Here is a 19536-nt window from a genome sequence, read left to right on the forward strand (position 1 = left end):
TTAGAACACTTGAACCTTGGCTTGGTCTTAGATTGACTTTATGTAGTTTCACAATTAATATGTACTGAAAATTGCTTTAAAGTTTTCTCTTCAAAATGATTATTAATATAATTATGATTAAATAACCTTGTCAATAACTCTTATTAAGTTAATTTGGTAGCATTTAATTTCTCAAGAATCAAGTTCTGAAACACCATTTTAATTCTACAAAAAAAATATCTGATCTAATGATCGGAATCAATCCTACCAATAGAATTCCAATTAGACTTGCTGATAGCATAGTATTAATATGATTCATGAAAAAGATTGTTGTTGTCTTTTTATTATTGAACTATTACTTGAATTGAAGGAAAACATATTTTATAATTATTTCTACACAATGATATTGGGATTTCCTTTAAAAATATTATGGAGAATTAGTAATATGTGCTAAGCATTTTTTTAAGAATTTTTCAAAAGTCTTACTTATAATAATATTTTGATAAATATATCTCAAATAAAAATAATTTTGAAAAATAAATTTCAAATTATTAGATCAATTTTTATTATTTATCCTAATATGATAAATGTTGGAATCGCTATGATTTGTCATATATGTCTGCTATGTTTATTTTCAAAACATAATTTTTAATTAGCATATACTTTATGGAAACCCATATACATAAGATTCCACAAATTTAAAATTCTTTTCATAGATTTAAAATTAGCAATAAGAAGAATCTAAATTTTCATAGTTTTTTATGTTCTTTTAAAAATGATAGAAATGTCTTTTGATAATACACATTTAATTTCCTCCGGCTTTTGTATGTTATATTTTATATGAGAAAAATACATATTGAAATTTGAATGAGGGGGGGGGGTATTGTATTCTTCAGGATCTTATTTTTTTAGAAAACAAACAAGAGTTGCACAGAATGGATTTTCAATTTTTGAAGAAATATATTTTTTGAATGGGGAGAAGTTAATTCTTATTGTAAGATTCAGATATTCGTGTTAAGTCATTAGAATTTTAAAATGTTCAGTATTATTGCATAATCCTAATTTGATTAAAGAGACTAGATTAGAAACTTTTAAAAAAATTATGCTTCATAATTTTGTATCAAGGATTAGATGTTATTTAATTTATGTATCCAAATTTCTCTTTATTTAAGCAGTTCTCAGACTATCTAACTTGTTATGGTTTATTTTAATTCTGGATTTAAATTGCTAATTACCTTAGGATTTAAGGTACTTGCATGTGTAGAAAAAATTTATGATTTGTCTAAAGAGCTAAATAACTAATGGGTTATATGTATGTTCAGTTTAGAATATGGTACTTTTATGCTTTATTATATAGTGAGGAAAATCAAGGCATGTATTAGTCATATATATAAACTATTTTGATAAAAAAAGACTACTAAGTTTCATTTACTCTTCTAGGCGACATAGAATTTTATCTGGGAAATTCATAACAAGCATGCATGTACACGATTGGCAGTTTTTGTACTCAATGTGATACAAATTTAGAAATAAAACAAAATGCTAATATTCATGCTTAGATCTTTACATTTTGAAATTATTGAGTTTAAATACATATTTATGGACATGCGAAAATTCTGAAAAGAAATCTTGAATTTTTATGGGAAAGTTACACATTAGGTTTGAAATTGACAACTGAAAAATACTACAAGCTAAAAGGTATATTCACATTTTTTTTTTTTTTTTCTCAGGAGAAGGGTGTTTTATTTGAAGCATAGAGATTCATTAAAATTTTGAGATCCTGTTGTTTGATGAGTATAATTTTTTTGTGTGTGCCTTAATTTTTTTAGAAAATAATAAATTAAAAATCATGTAAAGAAATTTATTAAAATCTTACTAAGAAAGGACAATCAATTTGATCATTGGGTCTTCCTTATTTTTAATTCTCTATCCTATTTATTCAGTTCTATTTGCAGTAGATTCTCAAATACACAATGTAAAAAAGAAAATTTCGTATTCATTAACTAGTTTTGTAATTTTTTTCCATTGTGATATCGATTTTTTTTTTATCATAGCTATTATAAAAGTAAAAACAGTTTAAAATATAAATTCTAGTTTTTTAACTTATAAGAAATAACAATATTTTGTGGAATTAGAATTTCACTTGAGATTTAAAAAGTATAAGAGCAAAATTATTCAATCTTCAAAAAAAGAAAAACATCTTATGAAATATTTATGAACTTAATATATTTGTTTAATAAAATGTTATTTCAACATTTTATTATACAAATATAGAATGTCTTGAAAGTAAAAATCTTATTTTTGTGAAATTAAATTTTTGTTTAAAATGTGCTAAAAGTTTTTTTTTTTTTTTTAATTTGCAGTTGAGTTATTATCATAAAAACATTTAAGGGAGGGAGGAGATTTATAAACCATATGTTATAACGGTCAACATGTGCTCCATCTATAATCCTGCAAATGTGAAATTTATCCTTGGCATTGCTGAAGTTTTCTCTTGAATAACTAAATGCTAAGTGGGAAGCAAGGTGGTAAAGGTTAGATAATATACAGGTATATGTTGAAAGTTTTCACTAAATTCTGCATGCAAGATTTGGGGATGGTTTTCAATCCTGGCTTTATTGTTTTTGTTATATATATTAACTTTTAGCACATCCTGATAAAAATAAAATTTCATACATCTTTTATTTAAAAGAAAATCATTTTTAAAAGTACCAGATTGGTAATTAAGATGCCTAATTATTATTTCTGATTGTCTTAAAAATGCTTTTAATAGTTTAAAGGAATGAAGTTAAACCATTTTTTTACTATCTCCAACCCACATAACTAACACCATGAAAACAATCCAAAATGTAAATCAGCTACTTTTGTTCAATAAGCTATGTCGAATGCCTAATATAAATAATATGATACAAGATTAATGACTTGGTCTTTAGTAATTTGAAATTTAGAACTAAATGTAATTTTATTAATACTAATAATAAATACTATGGCATGGATAGATAAGAGAAACCTCGGACTTATGATTTGCTCCCCTTCCCTCAGTGTCTTAGTAAGAATAAATAACATCCGAGGCATAGTCCACATTCTAGTATTTGCCTTTAAAAAGATATTGTCTCAAAATAGTAATACCTTAAAACTAGCACCGTGGCAACAGTTGGAGAAATTGGACAACAAAATTGGAGTGTTTTTCCTTTAATCTCATCTGAAACTTCCACTGTATAATAAGTTTTATGTTAACTTTCAGGTATACAATTCGAAAAGTATTGGTTATCTTCCTATCAATTAATTTATCATGGTTTAAAATTTGATACAAATGAACTGTTCCAGTATAAAATTCAACATCTCATTTATGCTATTAATATATATAATACAGATGATGCAAGTTGCTACACAAATTGCTAAGATAATACTGATACAAGGCATCTTTAATTTATAACAATCACAGATGTATATTTTTTAAAAAAATAAAACATTAATTGAAAAACTATTTGTTAATACTTAAGCATAAATTTGGTTATTAGCTAGGGAAAAAAAAAAAGAAAAGAAACCTGGCATTTCTTGGAAAATTTGCACCAGTTTTGAAGAGATTATTTATTACTAAAAAATATTTGATATAAATCATCAATTTTGAAATTCATGAAGAATGAACACTCTACTTTATATAGAACTGAAAAAAGAAAATTTAGATCTCGTAATTGTAGGCATTTTCACCCCAGTTCTTTCATTCTCAACCAAAATGCCACATGAAAACTCAATTTTTAACTTTTTTATGTTATCTGTTTTATATATTTAAATGCTAACACTTACAGAATTAAAAAGATGAAAGAAAAGAAATACAATTCAAACAGAAAATTTAATTCTACTGCCAGAAATAAATACATATAATATTGATAAAAATAATTCATAAAATCCTCATTTTGAAAAACAAGAATTTTATTTGAAAAATATTTATGAACAATTAAGGTACAAATTATAAATAATGTAATTTCAGGTCAGAGTATTAAAGAGATATACAAGAAATCAATTATAACCATATAAAAAACACAATATTTCAGAGGAGAAAAAAAAAAATCGATTTTAAATACATAACTCCACAAAAACAACTGTACAATTTCACAGCATCTTCAATCATCAAATTAATATCACTTCCATTATTTTAAAAAAATAATTTATAATAAAAGAACAATATATATGAGAAATAATAATTTATTTATCAGCTCCCAAAGATTTAACTGAATACAAAATTATTTTCATCCATTTAAGAAAGTCAGCTAAATCTCGATTTGTTAATTGGAAAATATCATTTCTAACATTTTTAATAGTGAAATTTATATTTGGTATACACCATAAGCATGCAATTATTTTTAATTAGGTTATAAAACAAGGGAATTTACTATCTTAAATGAGTAAAAAGATCTATTAGATTTCTTAAACTCAAAGACAAAGAACAGTCTATATGAAAATGTGATAAAATGTAAAAATAAGACAAGATGGATGAATTATATTTATTTAATAATTCTATTGTTATTGCTTAGTAATATTTATATGTTTTTTATGATATATTTGTCATACTTTGATACAACAAAAATTTAAAATTTTACAAAATTGAAACATTAAAAGTTTTTACTGTAGTAGTTAACATAAAAAGCTGTAAGCTTTTTACTTTGATATGTATATAACTTTCATTTCAGATTAATGCGACAATTAATTTATTAATAGATCAAATATGAATTTGGACTGTGGTGTTAATTGTAAAAAATGAAACTTGAGAATTTGCATACAGCTAATACATTACAGTTAATCACCTAAATGAAAACCATAATTTTGATTGGAAATTTAAATTAAGAAATATGATAATTTAATTTCAATGAATAAATATTTTATACAAATCGGTACAAATAGAAAAAAATATCTATAAAAGGATATTTAATCGGAAAACAGTGTAATGATTATATAACTAAATACATACGAGTTCTGACAGTTAATTTTATAAAGACAAATAGAAACTGAATAATGCAGAAGTTTAAAATATAACATATATTAGAAGAATGAAGCATAAATATCAGCAACATAAAAAAACACAACCTTTTTGATATTTTAAAATGAATTAGATTCATTTGCTATAATTATGATTCTTGATAGAAATGCTGGAACTTGTATATTATTTATATGCCAGCAATTAACCACCAAAAAATCATCAAGGATGCCATGTTAATTGCAATTAGTGATTAATCGCTGAAGATGTCATGTTAGTCTATTGACTATGTTTGCCAATGACATGTAATTAAGATAAAAATTTGCCAGCAGCATACAATTAATACATAAGTCTCAAGATATTTAGATATTTGTTGGCTTAAATGTTAAATATTACTTTATATAGCACCCCTTACAATAAAGATTATGCAGCTAATATTCAATAAGGAATTGTTTTGTAAAGTGAACAATAGCTAAAATACACATGAAATTCATCAATGCTATTAGGAAAGTGATATTTCTTATCCTTCATACTTGGTGATAGATACTCATTTAATTAATGGAAAAACACTATCAATAATACACAAAAATTCAAAATTATGACACTTATAGAAAAATTCAACAAATTATCTAATCATATGTTTATAATTTACACAAATCTTAATACAATTAATTCTATTAATGAAGTCTAAAATGTAGCCATTTTTTATATGCACAACATAAAGTAGTGCCAACATTCAAGGCTGTTGATAATTAGAATCTTATAACTGAATAACACCTATATTTTAATGGACAAATACATAGAATTATACAAGTATCTTCTTTTCATGAATGCGGAAATGCTTTGTTAGATATCGTCGAATGGCAAAAGACTTATTACATACATCGCATGTATACATTTTTTGTTCAGCATGCAGCATTTGATGTCGTGTAAGGTACCTCACACGAGCAAATTTCTTGTCACATAAATCACAAGAAAATGGTTTTTCTTCATTATGAATAACTTTATGAGTGGCAAGATATGATTTACAAGCAAATGTTTTGCCACATTTATCACAAGCATAGGTCTTTTCTGTTATATGAGTAACAGAGTGAACTTTAAGCTTAGACTGATGGCTAAAGCCTTTACTACAAATAGTACAAACAAATGGTTTGTCTTCAATGTGATTACGACGATGCTTTTGAAGAAAGTAGGTATGTGCAAAACCTTTATTGCACACTTCACAAATGTAATTCTTTTCATCAGAGTGTAAATAATAATGAAGTCTAAGATTAGTTTTATGAAGAAAATCCTTGTCACATATTTCACATTTGTAAGGCTTGCCAAAGGGCTTATCTTTATCATGGGAACGCATGTGCACATTTAACTTATCTTTAAGCTTGAAACCTTTATCACAAATCTTACAGACATAAGGCCTTTCCTCTGTATGAGAGACATAATGTACATTAAGATTACTTTTCCGGCCAAATGCTTTATTGCATATTTGACATTTATATGGTTTTTCTTTCGTATGAGTAACAAAATGCGATGCCAGGTTATTTTTGGTGCTAAATTTTCGATTACATACACCACACACAAATCTCTTACCTTTATGGTAAACAGCATGTCTAGAAAGTTTCCATTTCTCATTGAATCCCTTTTCACATATTGAACACTTGAATGGTTTCTCATTGAAATGAACAGAATAATGTCTCTGAAGATCGCGTTCATTATCAAACATTTTGAAACACATATCACAAGTGAAAAAACATTTACTAGATGATTTCTTTTTTCTTGATTTGATTGGCTGCTTTTTCTTCACCGAAGAAGAATCTTTAGGCTTCTTTTTGTAATGGCTCAAATAATGGTTAACAAGCTTATATTTATGGGTAAAACCAAGATTACAAATATAACAGGAGTGAGGTTTGGCTCTTGTGTGAATGTAAGAATGAAGTGTCAATGATCTTTTATGCTTGAATACTTTATGACATACATCACAAACAAATGGTTTAGTTTCATTTAGGTGAGCTTCACAGTGCATCTCAAAATCAAATATATCATTGAAATCTTGCTGACAATCATGACAAGAAAAAGGCTTCATTTTTGCTTATTCAGACTACTAATGAAAGTTACCTAAAAATTCGATGGTACCGATTGACATATGGTTAATTTGGGATACTCCGTATTTTGGTAAGAACGCATTTAAAATGAATTTACATGTCTTCCAAGATTCTGTACTCAAATGCCCAATCAATAATAGAGTTTATAAAATTAAGTTTCTTTTTGTAGAATTTTATAGACAATTCACGTTTCAAATAACAAAATTAATGTTGCAGTACTTCAGAATTAATTATTTTATGTCAATGAAATATTTCCCCCTCTCACAAACAAATAACAAATTATATTTTCTGGATATAAACATGAATTGTTTTGTTTAAGCAATATAAATCGCAATTTGCACACCACTATTTTATTACTCAACTACGCAACCCTCTCTACTGCGTTCAAAATTAGCATATTATAATAATTATTATTTATACATTCACATATAGCGAAGATACTGTTAAAACATTGATGAAAAGTCCTTTTTATTTACCCGCTGGAAAAGAAACAAACCATGCGTCTCAATAGTTTTTGCAGCCACGAATCCTTAAGAAATTTAAGTTGTTTAACAGGCGTTGTTCTGAATAGTGGTCACTTCTACAATAGCACTAGATCAATTGCAGTGATAGCGTGATAGCTGCCATGCAGACAGGCCGGAAAGAAAATAAAGGACGTACGTCATTGTCATCATAAATTTTTAAATATACATATATATTTTTCTAAACAGAAGATTAATTGTATTTAGATTCCAAATCTATTGTAAATCCTAAAATTAGAAAGATCATCAAGCTACATAAACATAAGTGTTAGTTCTATAGATTTAAAGTCCTGTTGTAAAATTAGTATCCTAGGATCATATGAGGAACTCTATGTTAATATCTGATTGTATTAATCAATAGTTTTGGCAGTGATACAAATGGAAATGTTATTAATTTTAAAATCTTTATGCATTAAATGAATAAATTTGAATATTTTCATGAATTATTTAAAATGAGCATCATTAAAATAGTGTCAACATTCAGCTCTATTGTAACATTTAACACATTCGACAAGCGTGAAATATAAAATCGGTACATTCTCAAAAAGAAACTGCAAATTAATACCCATGAAGCAGATTTCTTTCCCTTCGAAACTATACGGACTATGCTTGATTTTTTCTGTCTCTTTATTTACCCCTTTTTTCTAGCTAGTCGACAGTTTGCCCCGCCATATATCTCAGACAGAACAGCGTCTTTTTACTTTGATTTATTTTGAAATTATTGTAATTATAATGCGAACTTTCATTCAAGTAACGATGATTGATTGACAAATGTCCAAATGTAAAACCAGATCAAATGAAATAAATAAATAAAATTATTAATTTCTTTTCATCAGACAACTTCGAGTCGAATTGTAACTAATACTGAGGCAATTTTTAAAACTTTTGTCAATTAAAATAGGGTCATGACTTTCGTTTGTATATATTAATAATAATACATTGTTTAACTTAACTTTTTTTTGGTGAATGTCACATGATCATCGAAGTTCGAAAGCAATAGGCGTCGTCACTATAGCAACAGTATGTGTCACAAGGTTTTCGGAACTGGCTAGTTATAATACAAAATCTTTTATTCCAGCTTACTTTCATCAAGAAATACATTGCAGTATTATTAACAACTCAAGTAAGTATGTGATTGATCATTAACAGATATATCTACTTTCTTTTCTAAAATAGTTTTTGGTGTAGTAGTAGAAAATAAACGAAAGGGCGTTTAAATGCTATGAAATTCTTTCGTTTTTTTTTTTTTTTTTTTTTCTCATGAATTTGTCTTTATACATAAATGTCGATATATATATATAAAGATCATTCTGTGTGAGAAATCGTACGTTAAAAATAACATAAAGCATAAATTATAAAGCTTAATGTTTTTTTTAATAATATAAGGCATCTAAATAATTATAAAGTATATGTGTGTATACTTTTTGGAATACAATTTATATTGAGAAGCAATATTGTAATCATCTAGAAATATGAAAAATAAGGTTTAGTGAACTTTTTGATTTTATTCTTCTCTATGAAAAACATTTTTGAATAAATATTTTATTACTTTGAATACCAAAGCACAAAAACACAACAATGTAGATTGGTTAAATTTAGTGTACGGTTTTTTCACCAAATTAAAATTTTTGAATGAAATCCATCTATGGGATGTCAATCTGTATGTGTATTCGAATATGCGATTAGAAAATGTTCTGGACTAGAGGAATGAAATTTTATATGTGGTTTTATTATTAGAAATGTCTGAATATCTTGTCAGCTACTTTGTTGTAATTATAATGCCATAATTCAGTTACTACATTATGTATTAAATTTTTGACCAGATCTGCCCAATGATGTTGTTCTAATTTTTTTATATTTGTATATCTCAATAACACAATAATACAGCACAATGATAATAACATAACACAATAACTTTATCTCAATAACACAAATTAAATTTATCAATTTTAGTATATTTTCTTCATATCAAAATTATAGCATTCCACATAATTTGAGGATCACTTCCTCAAGTAGTTGACTGTACTTCTGATTTTTGTGTATGTGAAGACAAAAGCTTAAAAAGAAAATAATATTCTTACAGTTGATCTGTTATCTTAAAACTAAATTTAGAAGTGTGTGTAAAATTTTAGGCCAAATCTAATTTGGGGAAGAAATGCAAAATGGATAACCTTTTATTTTTTTGCACTGTAGTACAAAACTAAATATAATATATGTATTATGCTAATATAAAAAATAATTCAAGAATAAAACATTTTTGCGGTTTGAAAAGACATTTGAATTGTAGTTGTCATTCAAGGAGTTTCATAGAAAATGTTATGAAATAGTTTTTGGTATGATTAATTATTTATTTATTATAAGAAAATTCGGTTTTTAGGGGCAACCAAAAGGTACCGTTAAACCAAGAAAATTTTTTTGTCCAATTATAAAAATAAACTCAAATGCAAATAATTATGAAAAATTTTGAACATGCAAGTCACTTGCCATATAGCTTGATAATGGAATTGCCAAATTGGTGAAATTTTTTTCTACTCCCTGTTTGGTTGCCTTTATAACTGACAAGTACCGAAAATTTGAACATTGATAAGAAATGATGCTATATAAATGACCCTGAAAATACTTCAGTATAAGTGTTTATACTTGATGAGTAATTATTTTTTAATACTTCTTTCTAGATCAATTGCATATAATAGCAAATAAATACACAACTAATACCTAATTTAATTCATTCCTTATATATTTTCTGAAAACAATTCATCAAAAGCTTTATTTAGAATTTTTTTTTTTTTTTATGAAAATACAATTTTAATCTTTTTATTCTGCATATAAATTAGAAACTTATTATCATATCTTATATCTGACTTAAAAGTTGTTAGTTTTTCTTATAGTTTCTGTAAAAATCTCTTAATTTTAGAAAAAAATAAAGTTGATTAATAAAAGCTTTAGATAATCTCACTTTATAAATAAGTTACTCCAAATAATTATAGTAATAATAATAAAAACTGAAGCTAAAATTGAAATTAATGAAAAAAATCGACTTAATTAACTCAAATCATGTGGGAAAAATTTAAGATGCTCATTAATTTTGCAGTTCCTGTATCATTTCATTGTTGTCATTTAAATTTTGTTGATATTTCTCAATTTTTCAACATGAATATTTTGTTATATTGAATGAATTATCAAAGAAGCTTCAATTTGAGAAAATATGGCTATTTATAGTACTATTATTTATTACATTTGTATTGTTTTACTATGAATACTCATTTTTGTATGCTAGCAGCAACTATTTTTATATGTTTATTTTGTTTTGTGTATTATGTTATTTTCTAACTTCCTGTTTTCCTTTTGTTGTTATTATTCACTTTTTTAAAATGTTGTTTAAAACATTTACCATGTTAGAGAAATAAAGTATGGGATTTTTTAATAGCATAATTTAGTACTTTGATGGCCAAAACTATTTAATTTGAGCACATATTTATAAAACCATGTGTTTACAGTTCAAAATTCAAATCTTCACTTTGTTGAATATAACTAATCTAATCAGCAGTTGACTATATATTATTTTATAAAAGTTATATATTTACTAAAAAAAATAAAAAATCATTGATAATATGACTATATATAGTGAAACATGATTAATTCAAAACTAATATTATCTCATTAAAGATTTGAGTTATCCAGAATTAAGGGAAAAAAATTAACTGCAAAAGAAAGTAAATATTTATTTTTATTCTTTAACAATTTTTATTAATAAAACATAAGTGATAAAAATACTGAAGGATTTTAATAAAGAATAAATAATAATTAATAATTGTTGTTATTAAATATTTTAATAATTTTAAAAACTGATTTTTATAAGTAAGTCATCTTCATATCATGTGTACATTGTTTTGAAAACAAGAATTATACTGTCAAACCTTTTAATACTACTTCAGTTTAATTTACCTGTAACATATTGAATTTTTTAAAAATAAACTTTATTTACATTTTAATTCCATATATTTTATACATCAGTAAAGTCCACATAAATAAAGAGCTGTAAAAATTCGCTAGTGAATTTTGTGAAACAAAATTAGTGATGCATTTGAATAATAAAAACTATTCAAATATTTAAAAAAATTAATTCATTGTTTTTAATAACAAAAAGAAAATCTTTTTTTTTTTCTTCTTTTGAATTAACCAAAAAAAAAAAAAAAAAAATTGGCTTATTGATAATGTTTTGCTAATTGGAAATACCAAAGGATAGTGAAAAAAACAATGCATACAAATTTTAGTTAAAAATAATAGGATTAAATATATTTCATAGTATTAGAAAAAATCTAATTATGAATTGATTTTGTTCAACGATTAGTTAAAAGAAATTTCTTGTAATATCATTTTTGAATTTCTAGCAATAAAATTTCAGATCCTCTTATGTTTCAGAATTTTCTTTTGTACAATTTTAAAATTTGATGTAAAAAGTTAATATTTATTTTATTTAATGTATTACAAAATTTACTGCTATATTACTTTTTGAAATTATTAATTTCTGAATTTATATTTTCCACTGCAAGTAATTATCGACCTTTTAAAATTATATTCTAAAGGGTAAAATAGAAAGAATTTTTTTATTTACTATTATTCATATTCTTAAAATTAATAATTTGCACCGAGGTTTTTCTGCTTAAAATTATTCAACATTCAAAAAATTTCAAATACACTTTTCCATTGTAGGTTTTTAAATAACTTTTTTAGCTATTGGAAAGAAATTTTAAATTTTATTGTGTACTAACATCAATCAATTAATATTTCTTTCTATGAAATGAAAATAGTTATATTATAAGCAAATATTTTTTAGCCCATTTATAATGATTTTAAATTCAAATGTACATATTTTTAGTTCAATACAAATTTTGGTGTATTCTAAATAAGAACCAAATTTTAGTTTTGAATTTTGTAAAATTCAAAATAAACATTCTTGAAAGAATTGATTCAATTTTGGATTGAAAAATACTTTTAATTCAGGGTTTTAATTAGTTAAGTATAAGATAAGGTGGTGTTAAATTACAATGAAATAGTCTATTTTCAACTTTAGTAAGCTAAAGTTGTCAAGTTATATTAAATATGTGAACTTTTTTAAATGATATTTTTTATTATATTATCTGAGGTTGTTGTTGAGGCTAAAGTTGTCAAGTTATATTAAATATGTGAACTTTTTTAAATGATATTTTTTATTATATTATCTGAGGTAGTTTTTTATTTACCTCTTATTTTAAATAATAAAACTGAATATTCATTTTTTTTAAGGTTTGTTACTGTACTTATTTTACCTCATGTTGTCGGGTAACGTAAATAACTTTAAGAGTAAAATAATCATACATAGGGGAAATAAAAAAAAAAAAAAAATGAAATGACTCTTAAAAATGTTGTGATGACAATCACCACAAAAATAAATAATATTCTTTTCATTAAACTATTCACATAACCATTTTAAAATTTGGATTTAATTTTTCATTTGTTCAGTTCCATTATATCTTCATTTTCTGAAAAAGTTGTATTTCCTTTCAAAAAGACATTTTTCATGGTATTTGATTATAAAAATGCCATTTTCTGCTAACAAAATTTGACCTACAAACCTTTTCATTAACTGTTTGATGTAGAGTTATCAGTACCCAATAAAGAACCAATAGATATTTTGTCAAATTATTATTATTTGTTATTATTATTATTATTATTATTTGTTATTGTTATTATTATTATTATTATTATTGTATTGTTATTATTATTGTTACTATTATTATTTGTTTATTTGTTTGTTTACTTCTGTTTTTCATCCTTCCTCTGATTTTCTTCTGAGTTGTAGTTTTAGATTTTTCCATTACCATATTTTTAGAGTACAAAATGCTTTTCTGATTTTTTTTTTTTTTTTTTGCTTTGAATGCTTATTACAAAAATGGACTGTAACCATTTTTGCAAGCGTTACTTCACCTGTTTGCACCTGAACATGTTTTCCATTTCTTTTTGAATTTTTCAGTATAATTTTTGTTTCATTCAGTGCTGTTGTTGAAAGAATAGCCAGTTTTAATTATTTCAAAGAAGGACCAATGACTTGTGAAGTAGCAGAAACCATAATCTTCCTTTGAAACTGAGTGAACTTCCATTACCTCCTTTGATGTTCAAAGAGGTGCATTGTTAAACACTTGGATCATTATATGGTTAAGCCTTATTAACTGGGTAGAGTTTACAAGCTTGAAAACTTTTCACAGCATTTTGTGACAAAAATTTTTTAAATGGTTGGTTTAAAAGACTAGGGAAAAGAGCTTTAGAAACATTTTGAAATCACTTCCTTAAATTTTCCTCCCACATTTCATCATAGGTAAAAACAATTAAAATTGTAAATTGTGCCATATTTTAAAAATTGCTGGACATAAATTATGTTAATTCAAAGAAGATTAATGTGATAAAATGTACATGATGTGAGAAAAAATGCAATTTTTTAAAAATCTATAATTGTATGAAGGAAAAATGGCAATTTAGGTTTTGAATTGAACTCATAGAGCTGAGATACTGCTCATTATATCAGCTGAGATTATATCAGTTCTATGATTGAACTGTTCAGTATAACCATAATAGGATAAATAGTTTTTTTTTTTTTTTTTTTTTTTTTTTAGTATGAAAAATAAATTCCTTATTTTATCAGAATATATCCATATATGTTTTGTTTCTCAAAAACTAATATATAAAAAGATAACCATTATTTAGGCATATTCCTATAGCTAAGTATAAGAATAGATTCTTTTTACTCCTCTTTATTTAACCAGCTTTAAAAATAATAATAAAAAAAATGAATACATTTTCTCTAGATGTAGAATACATTCTTTAGAGATAAGAGTAGACCGTGCAATGTCAAATTTGCAAGAGCTTTAAATGACAAAAGTGGTTGAGTAAAGGGCTTTAGGGATTTGACAGACATAAAGTTAGAAATTTGCTGTTTTAATTTGAAATAATGTTGCCAAATTAAAAAATTTAGTTAAAAAATATTATTTATGATATAAAAAAACCTAAAAGAATCAGCATGCTAATAAAATAATAAATTTGACAATTACTGTCTGCTTTCTATGGACTGTTTTTTTCAACACCTGTTCATTTTAATATACTTTTCTTTTAATGTACTATTCATGTCCAAAAGTATTTTCTGCACAACCTGTGGATTTGCTGTAATATCTAAAACTAGGAGATGGTTTGCTTTTCTTTTTGAATTATATGTTTTACATTACATAGCTCCCACTTCAAATTTACACTACTATGTATGATTTATGAGCCTTAAAATGTAGTCCAACATTTATTTTTCTCATTATAGATATCAAAGAAAAAAAATGGACTCATCTGTGGCAGAAGCAAGTAACCACTTGGGAATAAATTTATACAAATTGTTGGCCGAGGAAAACACCAATGTTTTCTTTTCACCATTCAGCATCTCTACAGCTTTAGCCATGCTGTTTTGTGGTGCGCAAAATGAAACAGCTAAGGAAATGAGAAAAGTGTTAGGATATGAAATTGCTAACATCAAAGATGAAGAACTCAAACATTGTTTTCAGAAGCTTCTTGATACATTTGACATTAACCAGGAATCTTACACTTTAAATTATGCTAACACTGTTCTCAGTCACAAAGATTTCTCTGTAAAAGAAGAATACAAATCACTATTGAAAGATTTTTTTAAAGCTTTTTTCCAGGAGGTTGATTTTGTAAATGAAAGCGAAAAAGCAGTTAAGTTAGTAAATGAGTGGGTTAATGATAAAACTAATAATATGATTCCTAAGCTTTTGGATTCCCTGGATCCTTCTACTGTGATGATAATTCTTAATGCTGTATATTTTAAAGGACTTTGGTCCCATCCGTTTGATGAAAAGAGTACCTTTAAGCAGTATTTCTATAATAAAGGTGATGAGGATGATTACAAACAAGTAGATATGATGCACTTGAAAGAGGAGCTTGGTTTTGTGGAGAAGGAATCGTTTAAGGCACTCCAGCTTCCTTATAAAGGAGATGATATATCTATGCTTATTCTGCTGCCTAACTCCAAAGATGGCTTGAGAGAATTGGAGAATTCTCTGAGTTCCACTTTCATTCAGGATCTAAAGGAAAATATGAGGGACACAAAAGTAGAAGTAGCACTTCCAAAATTTAAACTCGAGTACTCAAAATCACTGAAAGAGAAATTTCAAAGTCTGGGTTTGAATCTAGTATTTAATAGAGGTGCTCATCTTAATGACATCAATGATTCAGGGGATCTTCTGGTTTCTGAAATCATCCACAAAGCTGTTCTTGTAGTGAATGAAGAAGGCAGTGAAGCTGCAGCTGTCACAGCTGTAATGGTGATGATGTGTGCACTGACATTTGACCCAGAATTTATTGTAGATCATCCCTTCATGTTTGTGATATACAATAATAAGAATGATCTCATCCTATTTATGGGCAGAGTAGATGAATTAGGAAATATAGATGGCGACTAAATTTCCTTGCACTTGTTGTTTAAGATTTCTTTAAAGATGCAATTGTAAGATAATATAAGCTTTATTGTAATTGATGGCAAGATATGCTTTTGAGAGTTAGAAAAGAATATTTTTATTATATTTTTATATTATGGATTTTTTAGTATACTATTTTATTCATTCACCTCTTCAACAATTTTTCTTGATAACATTTCTTTATTGTAGGAAAATAAACACTTGCAACACTAATTGATTAAAACTGCCAATTTATAGTATTCAAAATATTACTTATTATTAGATTGAATGCTGTATGTTTTATATTTTCTAATATTCAATGTATGCTAATATAAGCTGGAAGGGATTCAAATAAAATTTATTTCTTGTTTATTTATTAATTGTCGTTTTTAATGTAATTTTTATATCTGTCCAATTATTAAAATGGATTTTATAAATCTTTTCATTTTGTATCACATATTATTTATGAATTTCTTAATTAAATAGGTAGCAATATGTGATAATGAGCTATTGTCAACTTCAGCTGGATTCAGTAGTGAAATATGTAATATGTTGGCAAAAGTAAATGATCATCGATTCTTTGGCTACTCTGTTAAATTGTTTCATTTTTTTAATATTTTTATATGCAGTAATCTGTGATCACACAGCTTATTAAATTGTTATATCATGAAAATAGTATTTGAATTTGTGGCATTTTTTAAATTTGTTGTTTTTTGTTTGTTATAGTAATCATATAGTTTTTTATTTATTGTTTAATTGTATTTAAAATATATATGTGTGAGCTATGTAAATAATTTCTCTTATAACAGTTTATAAATGCTAAATGAAATGGTTGAATTCTGTTTGTAAACAGATATCTCTTTCAAAGGCTGCATGACTGTTTCTATTAGTTCCTGATATAAAACGACTGAGATTACAATATTTTCAGATTGTATTTTATTGTTTAGAAATTTATATGTCTGTAGCTAAAGAATGTTATTCAAGGTTAGAATTTATGCAAGATGTTTAATAAATATGATTTTAATAATGCATTTCAGTTTGAATTGGTGTTGTTTCCCTTAGTGTTTACAAATCTTCAAGTGCCTTCTACATTATAGTAAAATTTCTTGGCATATATTTATCTTCACAGGTATTTTATTTTCAATTCTTATGATAAATTTAACTTTATTCAGATTTGCATTATTCAGCTGGTTTGATAAAATTATATATATTTTTTATGTTACATTTGTTAACGACATTTTAAAATCATATTTTTTATTGAGGGAATTAACTGGGGTTATATCTTTCGAAATTCTATTATACTGCTGCACAATTTTTTCCATTTATTAAATATCAATGGAGTGTTTTCATTTAATATATATATATTTTTTATTCTTTGAGAAAGTTAAATGTTTCCAACTTAAATGATATTTGGTACACAATAAGACTGGCTCATAATGTTCATAAAACTCTGCAGATATAATTAAAATCTTTTGTTTATTTATTAAGGGGATAATTAAATTTTTACAAAATGGTTGTATTGATTATTGCAATCAGGGTGACATGTTTTTCATTTATGAAACCATTAAAACTGAAAACAAAACTATTCATTTAAATATCTCATGTTCTCATTATGTCATCTGTTTAAATTAAAATTACAAAACTGATAAATCTAGGCATTAATTTCATCATATGCATGTACAGCCTGAACATCTATTCATAAATTTGGATCACACTATTTATTTATTTTTTTAAATTTGAAAGGGAAATTTTATTATTAATTATATTTTTCAAAGCATTTGTTAATGATAAATCTGCACTGTTTATTTCTGCAACTAAGCTGTGATTGAGGATGAAATCAAACCACTTGCTAAGTTTCAATGTCTCTACAGAAATGAGAATGCTTATACCGTGAAAAGATTTTGTATCTGCTCCAGAAACTGATGGGATTGAAAGAGTGTGGCATTTCACCAACATTCTCAGTCATACTAAAATCAAAGTATTAAACAGTTTATTAGTTGAATGTTTGTTTTAAAACACACTCTGTATATATGGAAGTTTTTTATGGATTATACATTACTTTTGCTTTTTTTAAAACTATATTACTGGAAATGTTCTTCACACAGATATATACATGAAAGTAGAAAACTCGAAAAACAAATTTTTTAAATCTAATAACAGATACATATTGGGTGAGTGCAAATGTTCTACCTAATTTAATTAGTCATAAAGAAGAGCAAATAAACACAAAATGAACAATACCTATTATTGCGCATAATCTCCATTGCTATCTATGACCTCTTGTCATCTTTCTGGTAGGGGATGAATCTTACGACTGTAAAATTCCGGCGGTTTCGAGGTAAAAAATTCTTGGATGGTAGCTTTCACAACATCAAGATCATCAAAGAGTTTCTGACTGAAGGAATTGTTCAAAGCACAAAATAGGTGATAATCAGTTGGTGCCTAATCAGGAGAATAGGGAGGTGGGGTAAAACCTCCCAACCAAAGCCCAGTAACTTTTGGACGAGGATTTGATGAAGGATAACACCGTGACGATTGATGAGACCTCGTCGCTTTGCTACCCCATTTGAATGCAGCCTGTCTAACTGTAGACAGTATAAGGTAGCATTGATGGTTTGGTTATGTGGCAGGACCTCCCAGTGAATTATTCCCTGCACATCCTACCACGCACTCAATAACACCTTCTATGGGATGAAGTTCAGCTTTCGAAGTCGATGCAGGTGGATCAGAAGGCCGACGCACAGTCCTACGACGTTTTACGTTACGGTGCATAATCCACTTCTCATCTCCTGTCACAATTCGTGTCAAGAATAGGTCCTTTTTGTACTGGAAAAGCAAGGAAACACAGGTGGAGATTCAGTCATCCCGTTTATTAACTGTCAGATTATGTGAAACCCAAAGATCTAACTTTCTCGTAAAACCCATCTTAACCAGCTGTCTTTCCACCATTGTCCGGTATACGTAGAAGGTTTCAGCTAATTCTTGCACGGTTGGGTTCGAGTTGTGCCTTATGGCTTGGGTGATATCGTCATCTCCATCAAGTGATGGCCATCCACTCCTAGCCTGATTTTGGCAGCTTCTGTCTCCTTCCTTAAATTTATGAAACCATCGACGACATGTGCTTTCGTGTATTGCTTCCTCCCCTAAGCTTGACAAACATTGAGACATGATGCGTCTGTCGTATTTTTTTTTTTTTTATCGAACTCGTATAATAATGTCTTATATGCTCTTTCTCGCTTCCCATGTTACATCTTCTGAGATTTTTTTTTTTTTTTTTAGTTGATTAGCTTTGTGAGACACGATGCATTTATACGTAAGGCAGCCACATGTTTGATTGGCCGACGATAAACGGGTAGAACTTTTGCACTCACGCAATAAAGGAAAAAAAAAAAAAACCATTCCACACATATTTATTTTTTTCTTAAAACGCAACACCATTAGGCAGATTTCTTATGTCCTTGAAGAATTTATCT

At 26.5% G+C, this 19536-nt stretch overlaps 2 protein-coding genes across 2 annotated transcripts; one reads left to right on the forward strand and one right to left on the reverse strand.

Annotated features, from left to right (window-relative positions):
* Nucleotides 1–5759: 5759 nt before the first annotated feature.
* Nucleotides 5760–7034, reverse strand: LOC129957317 (gastrula zinc finger protein XlCGF52.1-like). Its single transcript, XM_056069586.1, has one exon. It carries the CDS (start codon nt 7032–7034, stop codon nt 5760–5762), a length of 1275 nt encoding a protein of 424 aa, XP_055925561.1.
* Nucleotides 7035–8240: 1206 nt separating this feature from the next.
* LOC129957559 (intracellular coagulation inhibitor 1-like) lies at nt 8241–17106 on the forward strand. Its single transcript, XM_056069917.1, has 2 exons — nt 8241–8697; nt 14914–17106. The coding sequence occupies exon 2, from the start codon at nt 14930–14932 to the stop codon at nt 16067–16069; it is 1140 nt and encodes a 379-aa protein (XP_055925892.1). The 5' UTR covers nt 8241–8697; nt 14914–14929; the 3' UTR covers nt 16070–17106.
* The last annotated feature ends 2430 nt before the right edge of the window (nt 17107–19536 follow it).

The sequence above is a fragment of the Argiope bruennichi genome, chromosome 11 (assembly GCF_947563725.1).
Source record: "Argiope bruennichi chromosome 11, qqArgBrue1.1, whole genome shotgun sequence".
Taxonomy (NCBI): domain Eukaryota; kingdom Metazoa; phylum Arthropoda; class Arachnida; order Araneae; family Araneidae; genus Argiope; species Argiope bruennichi.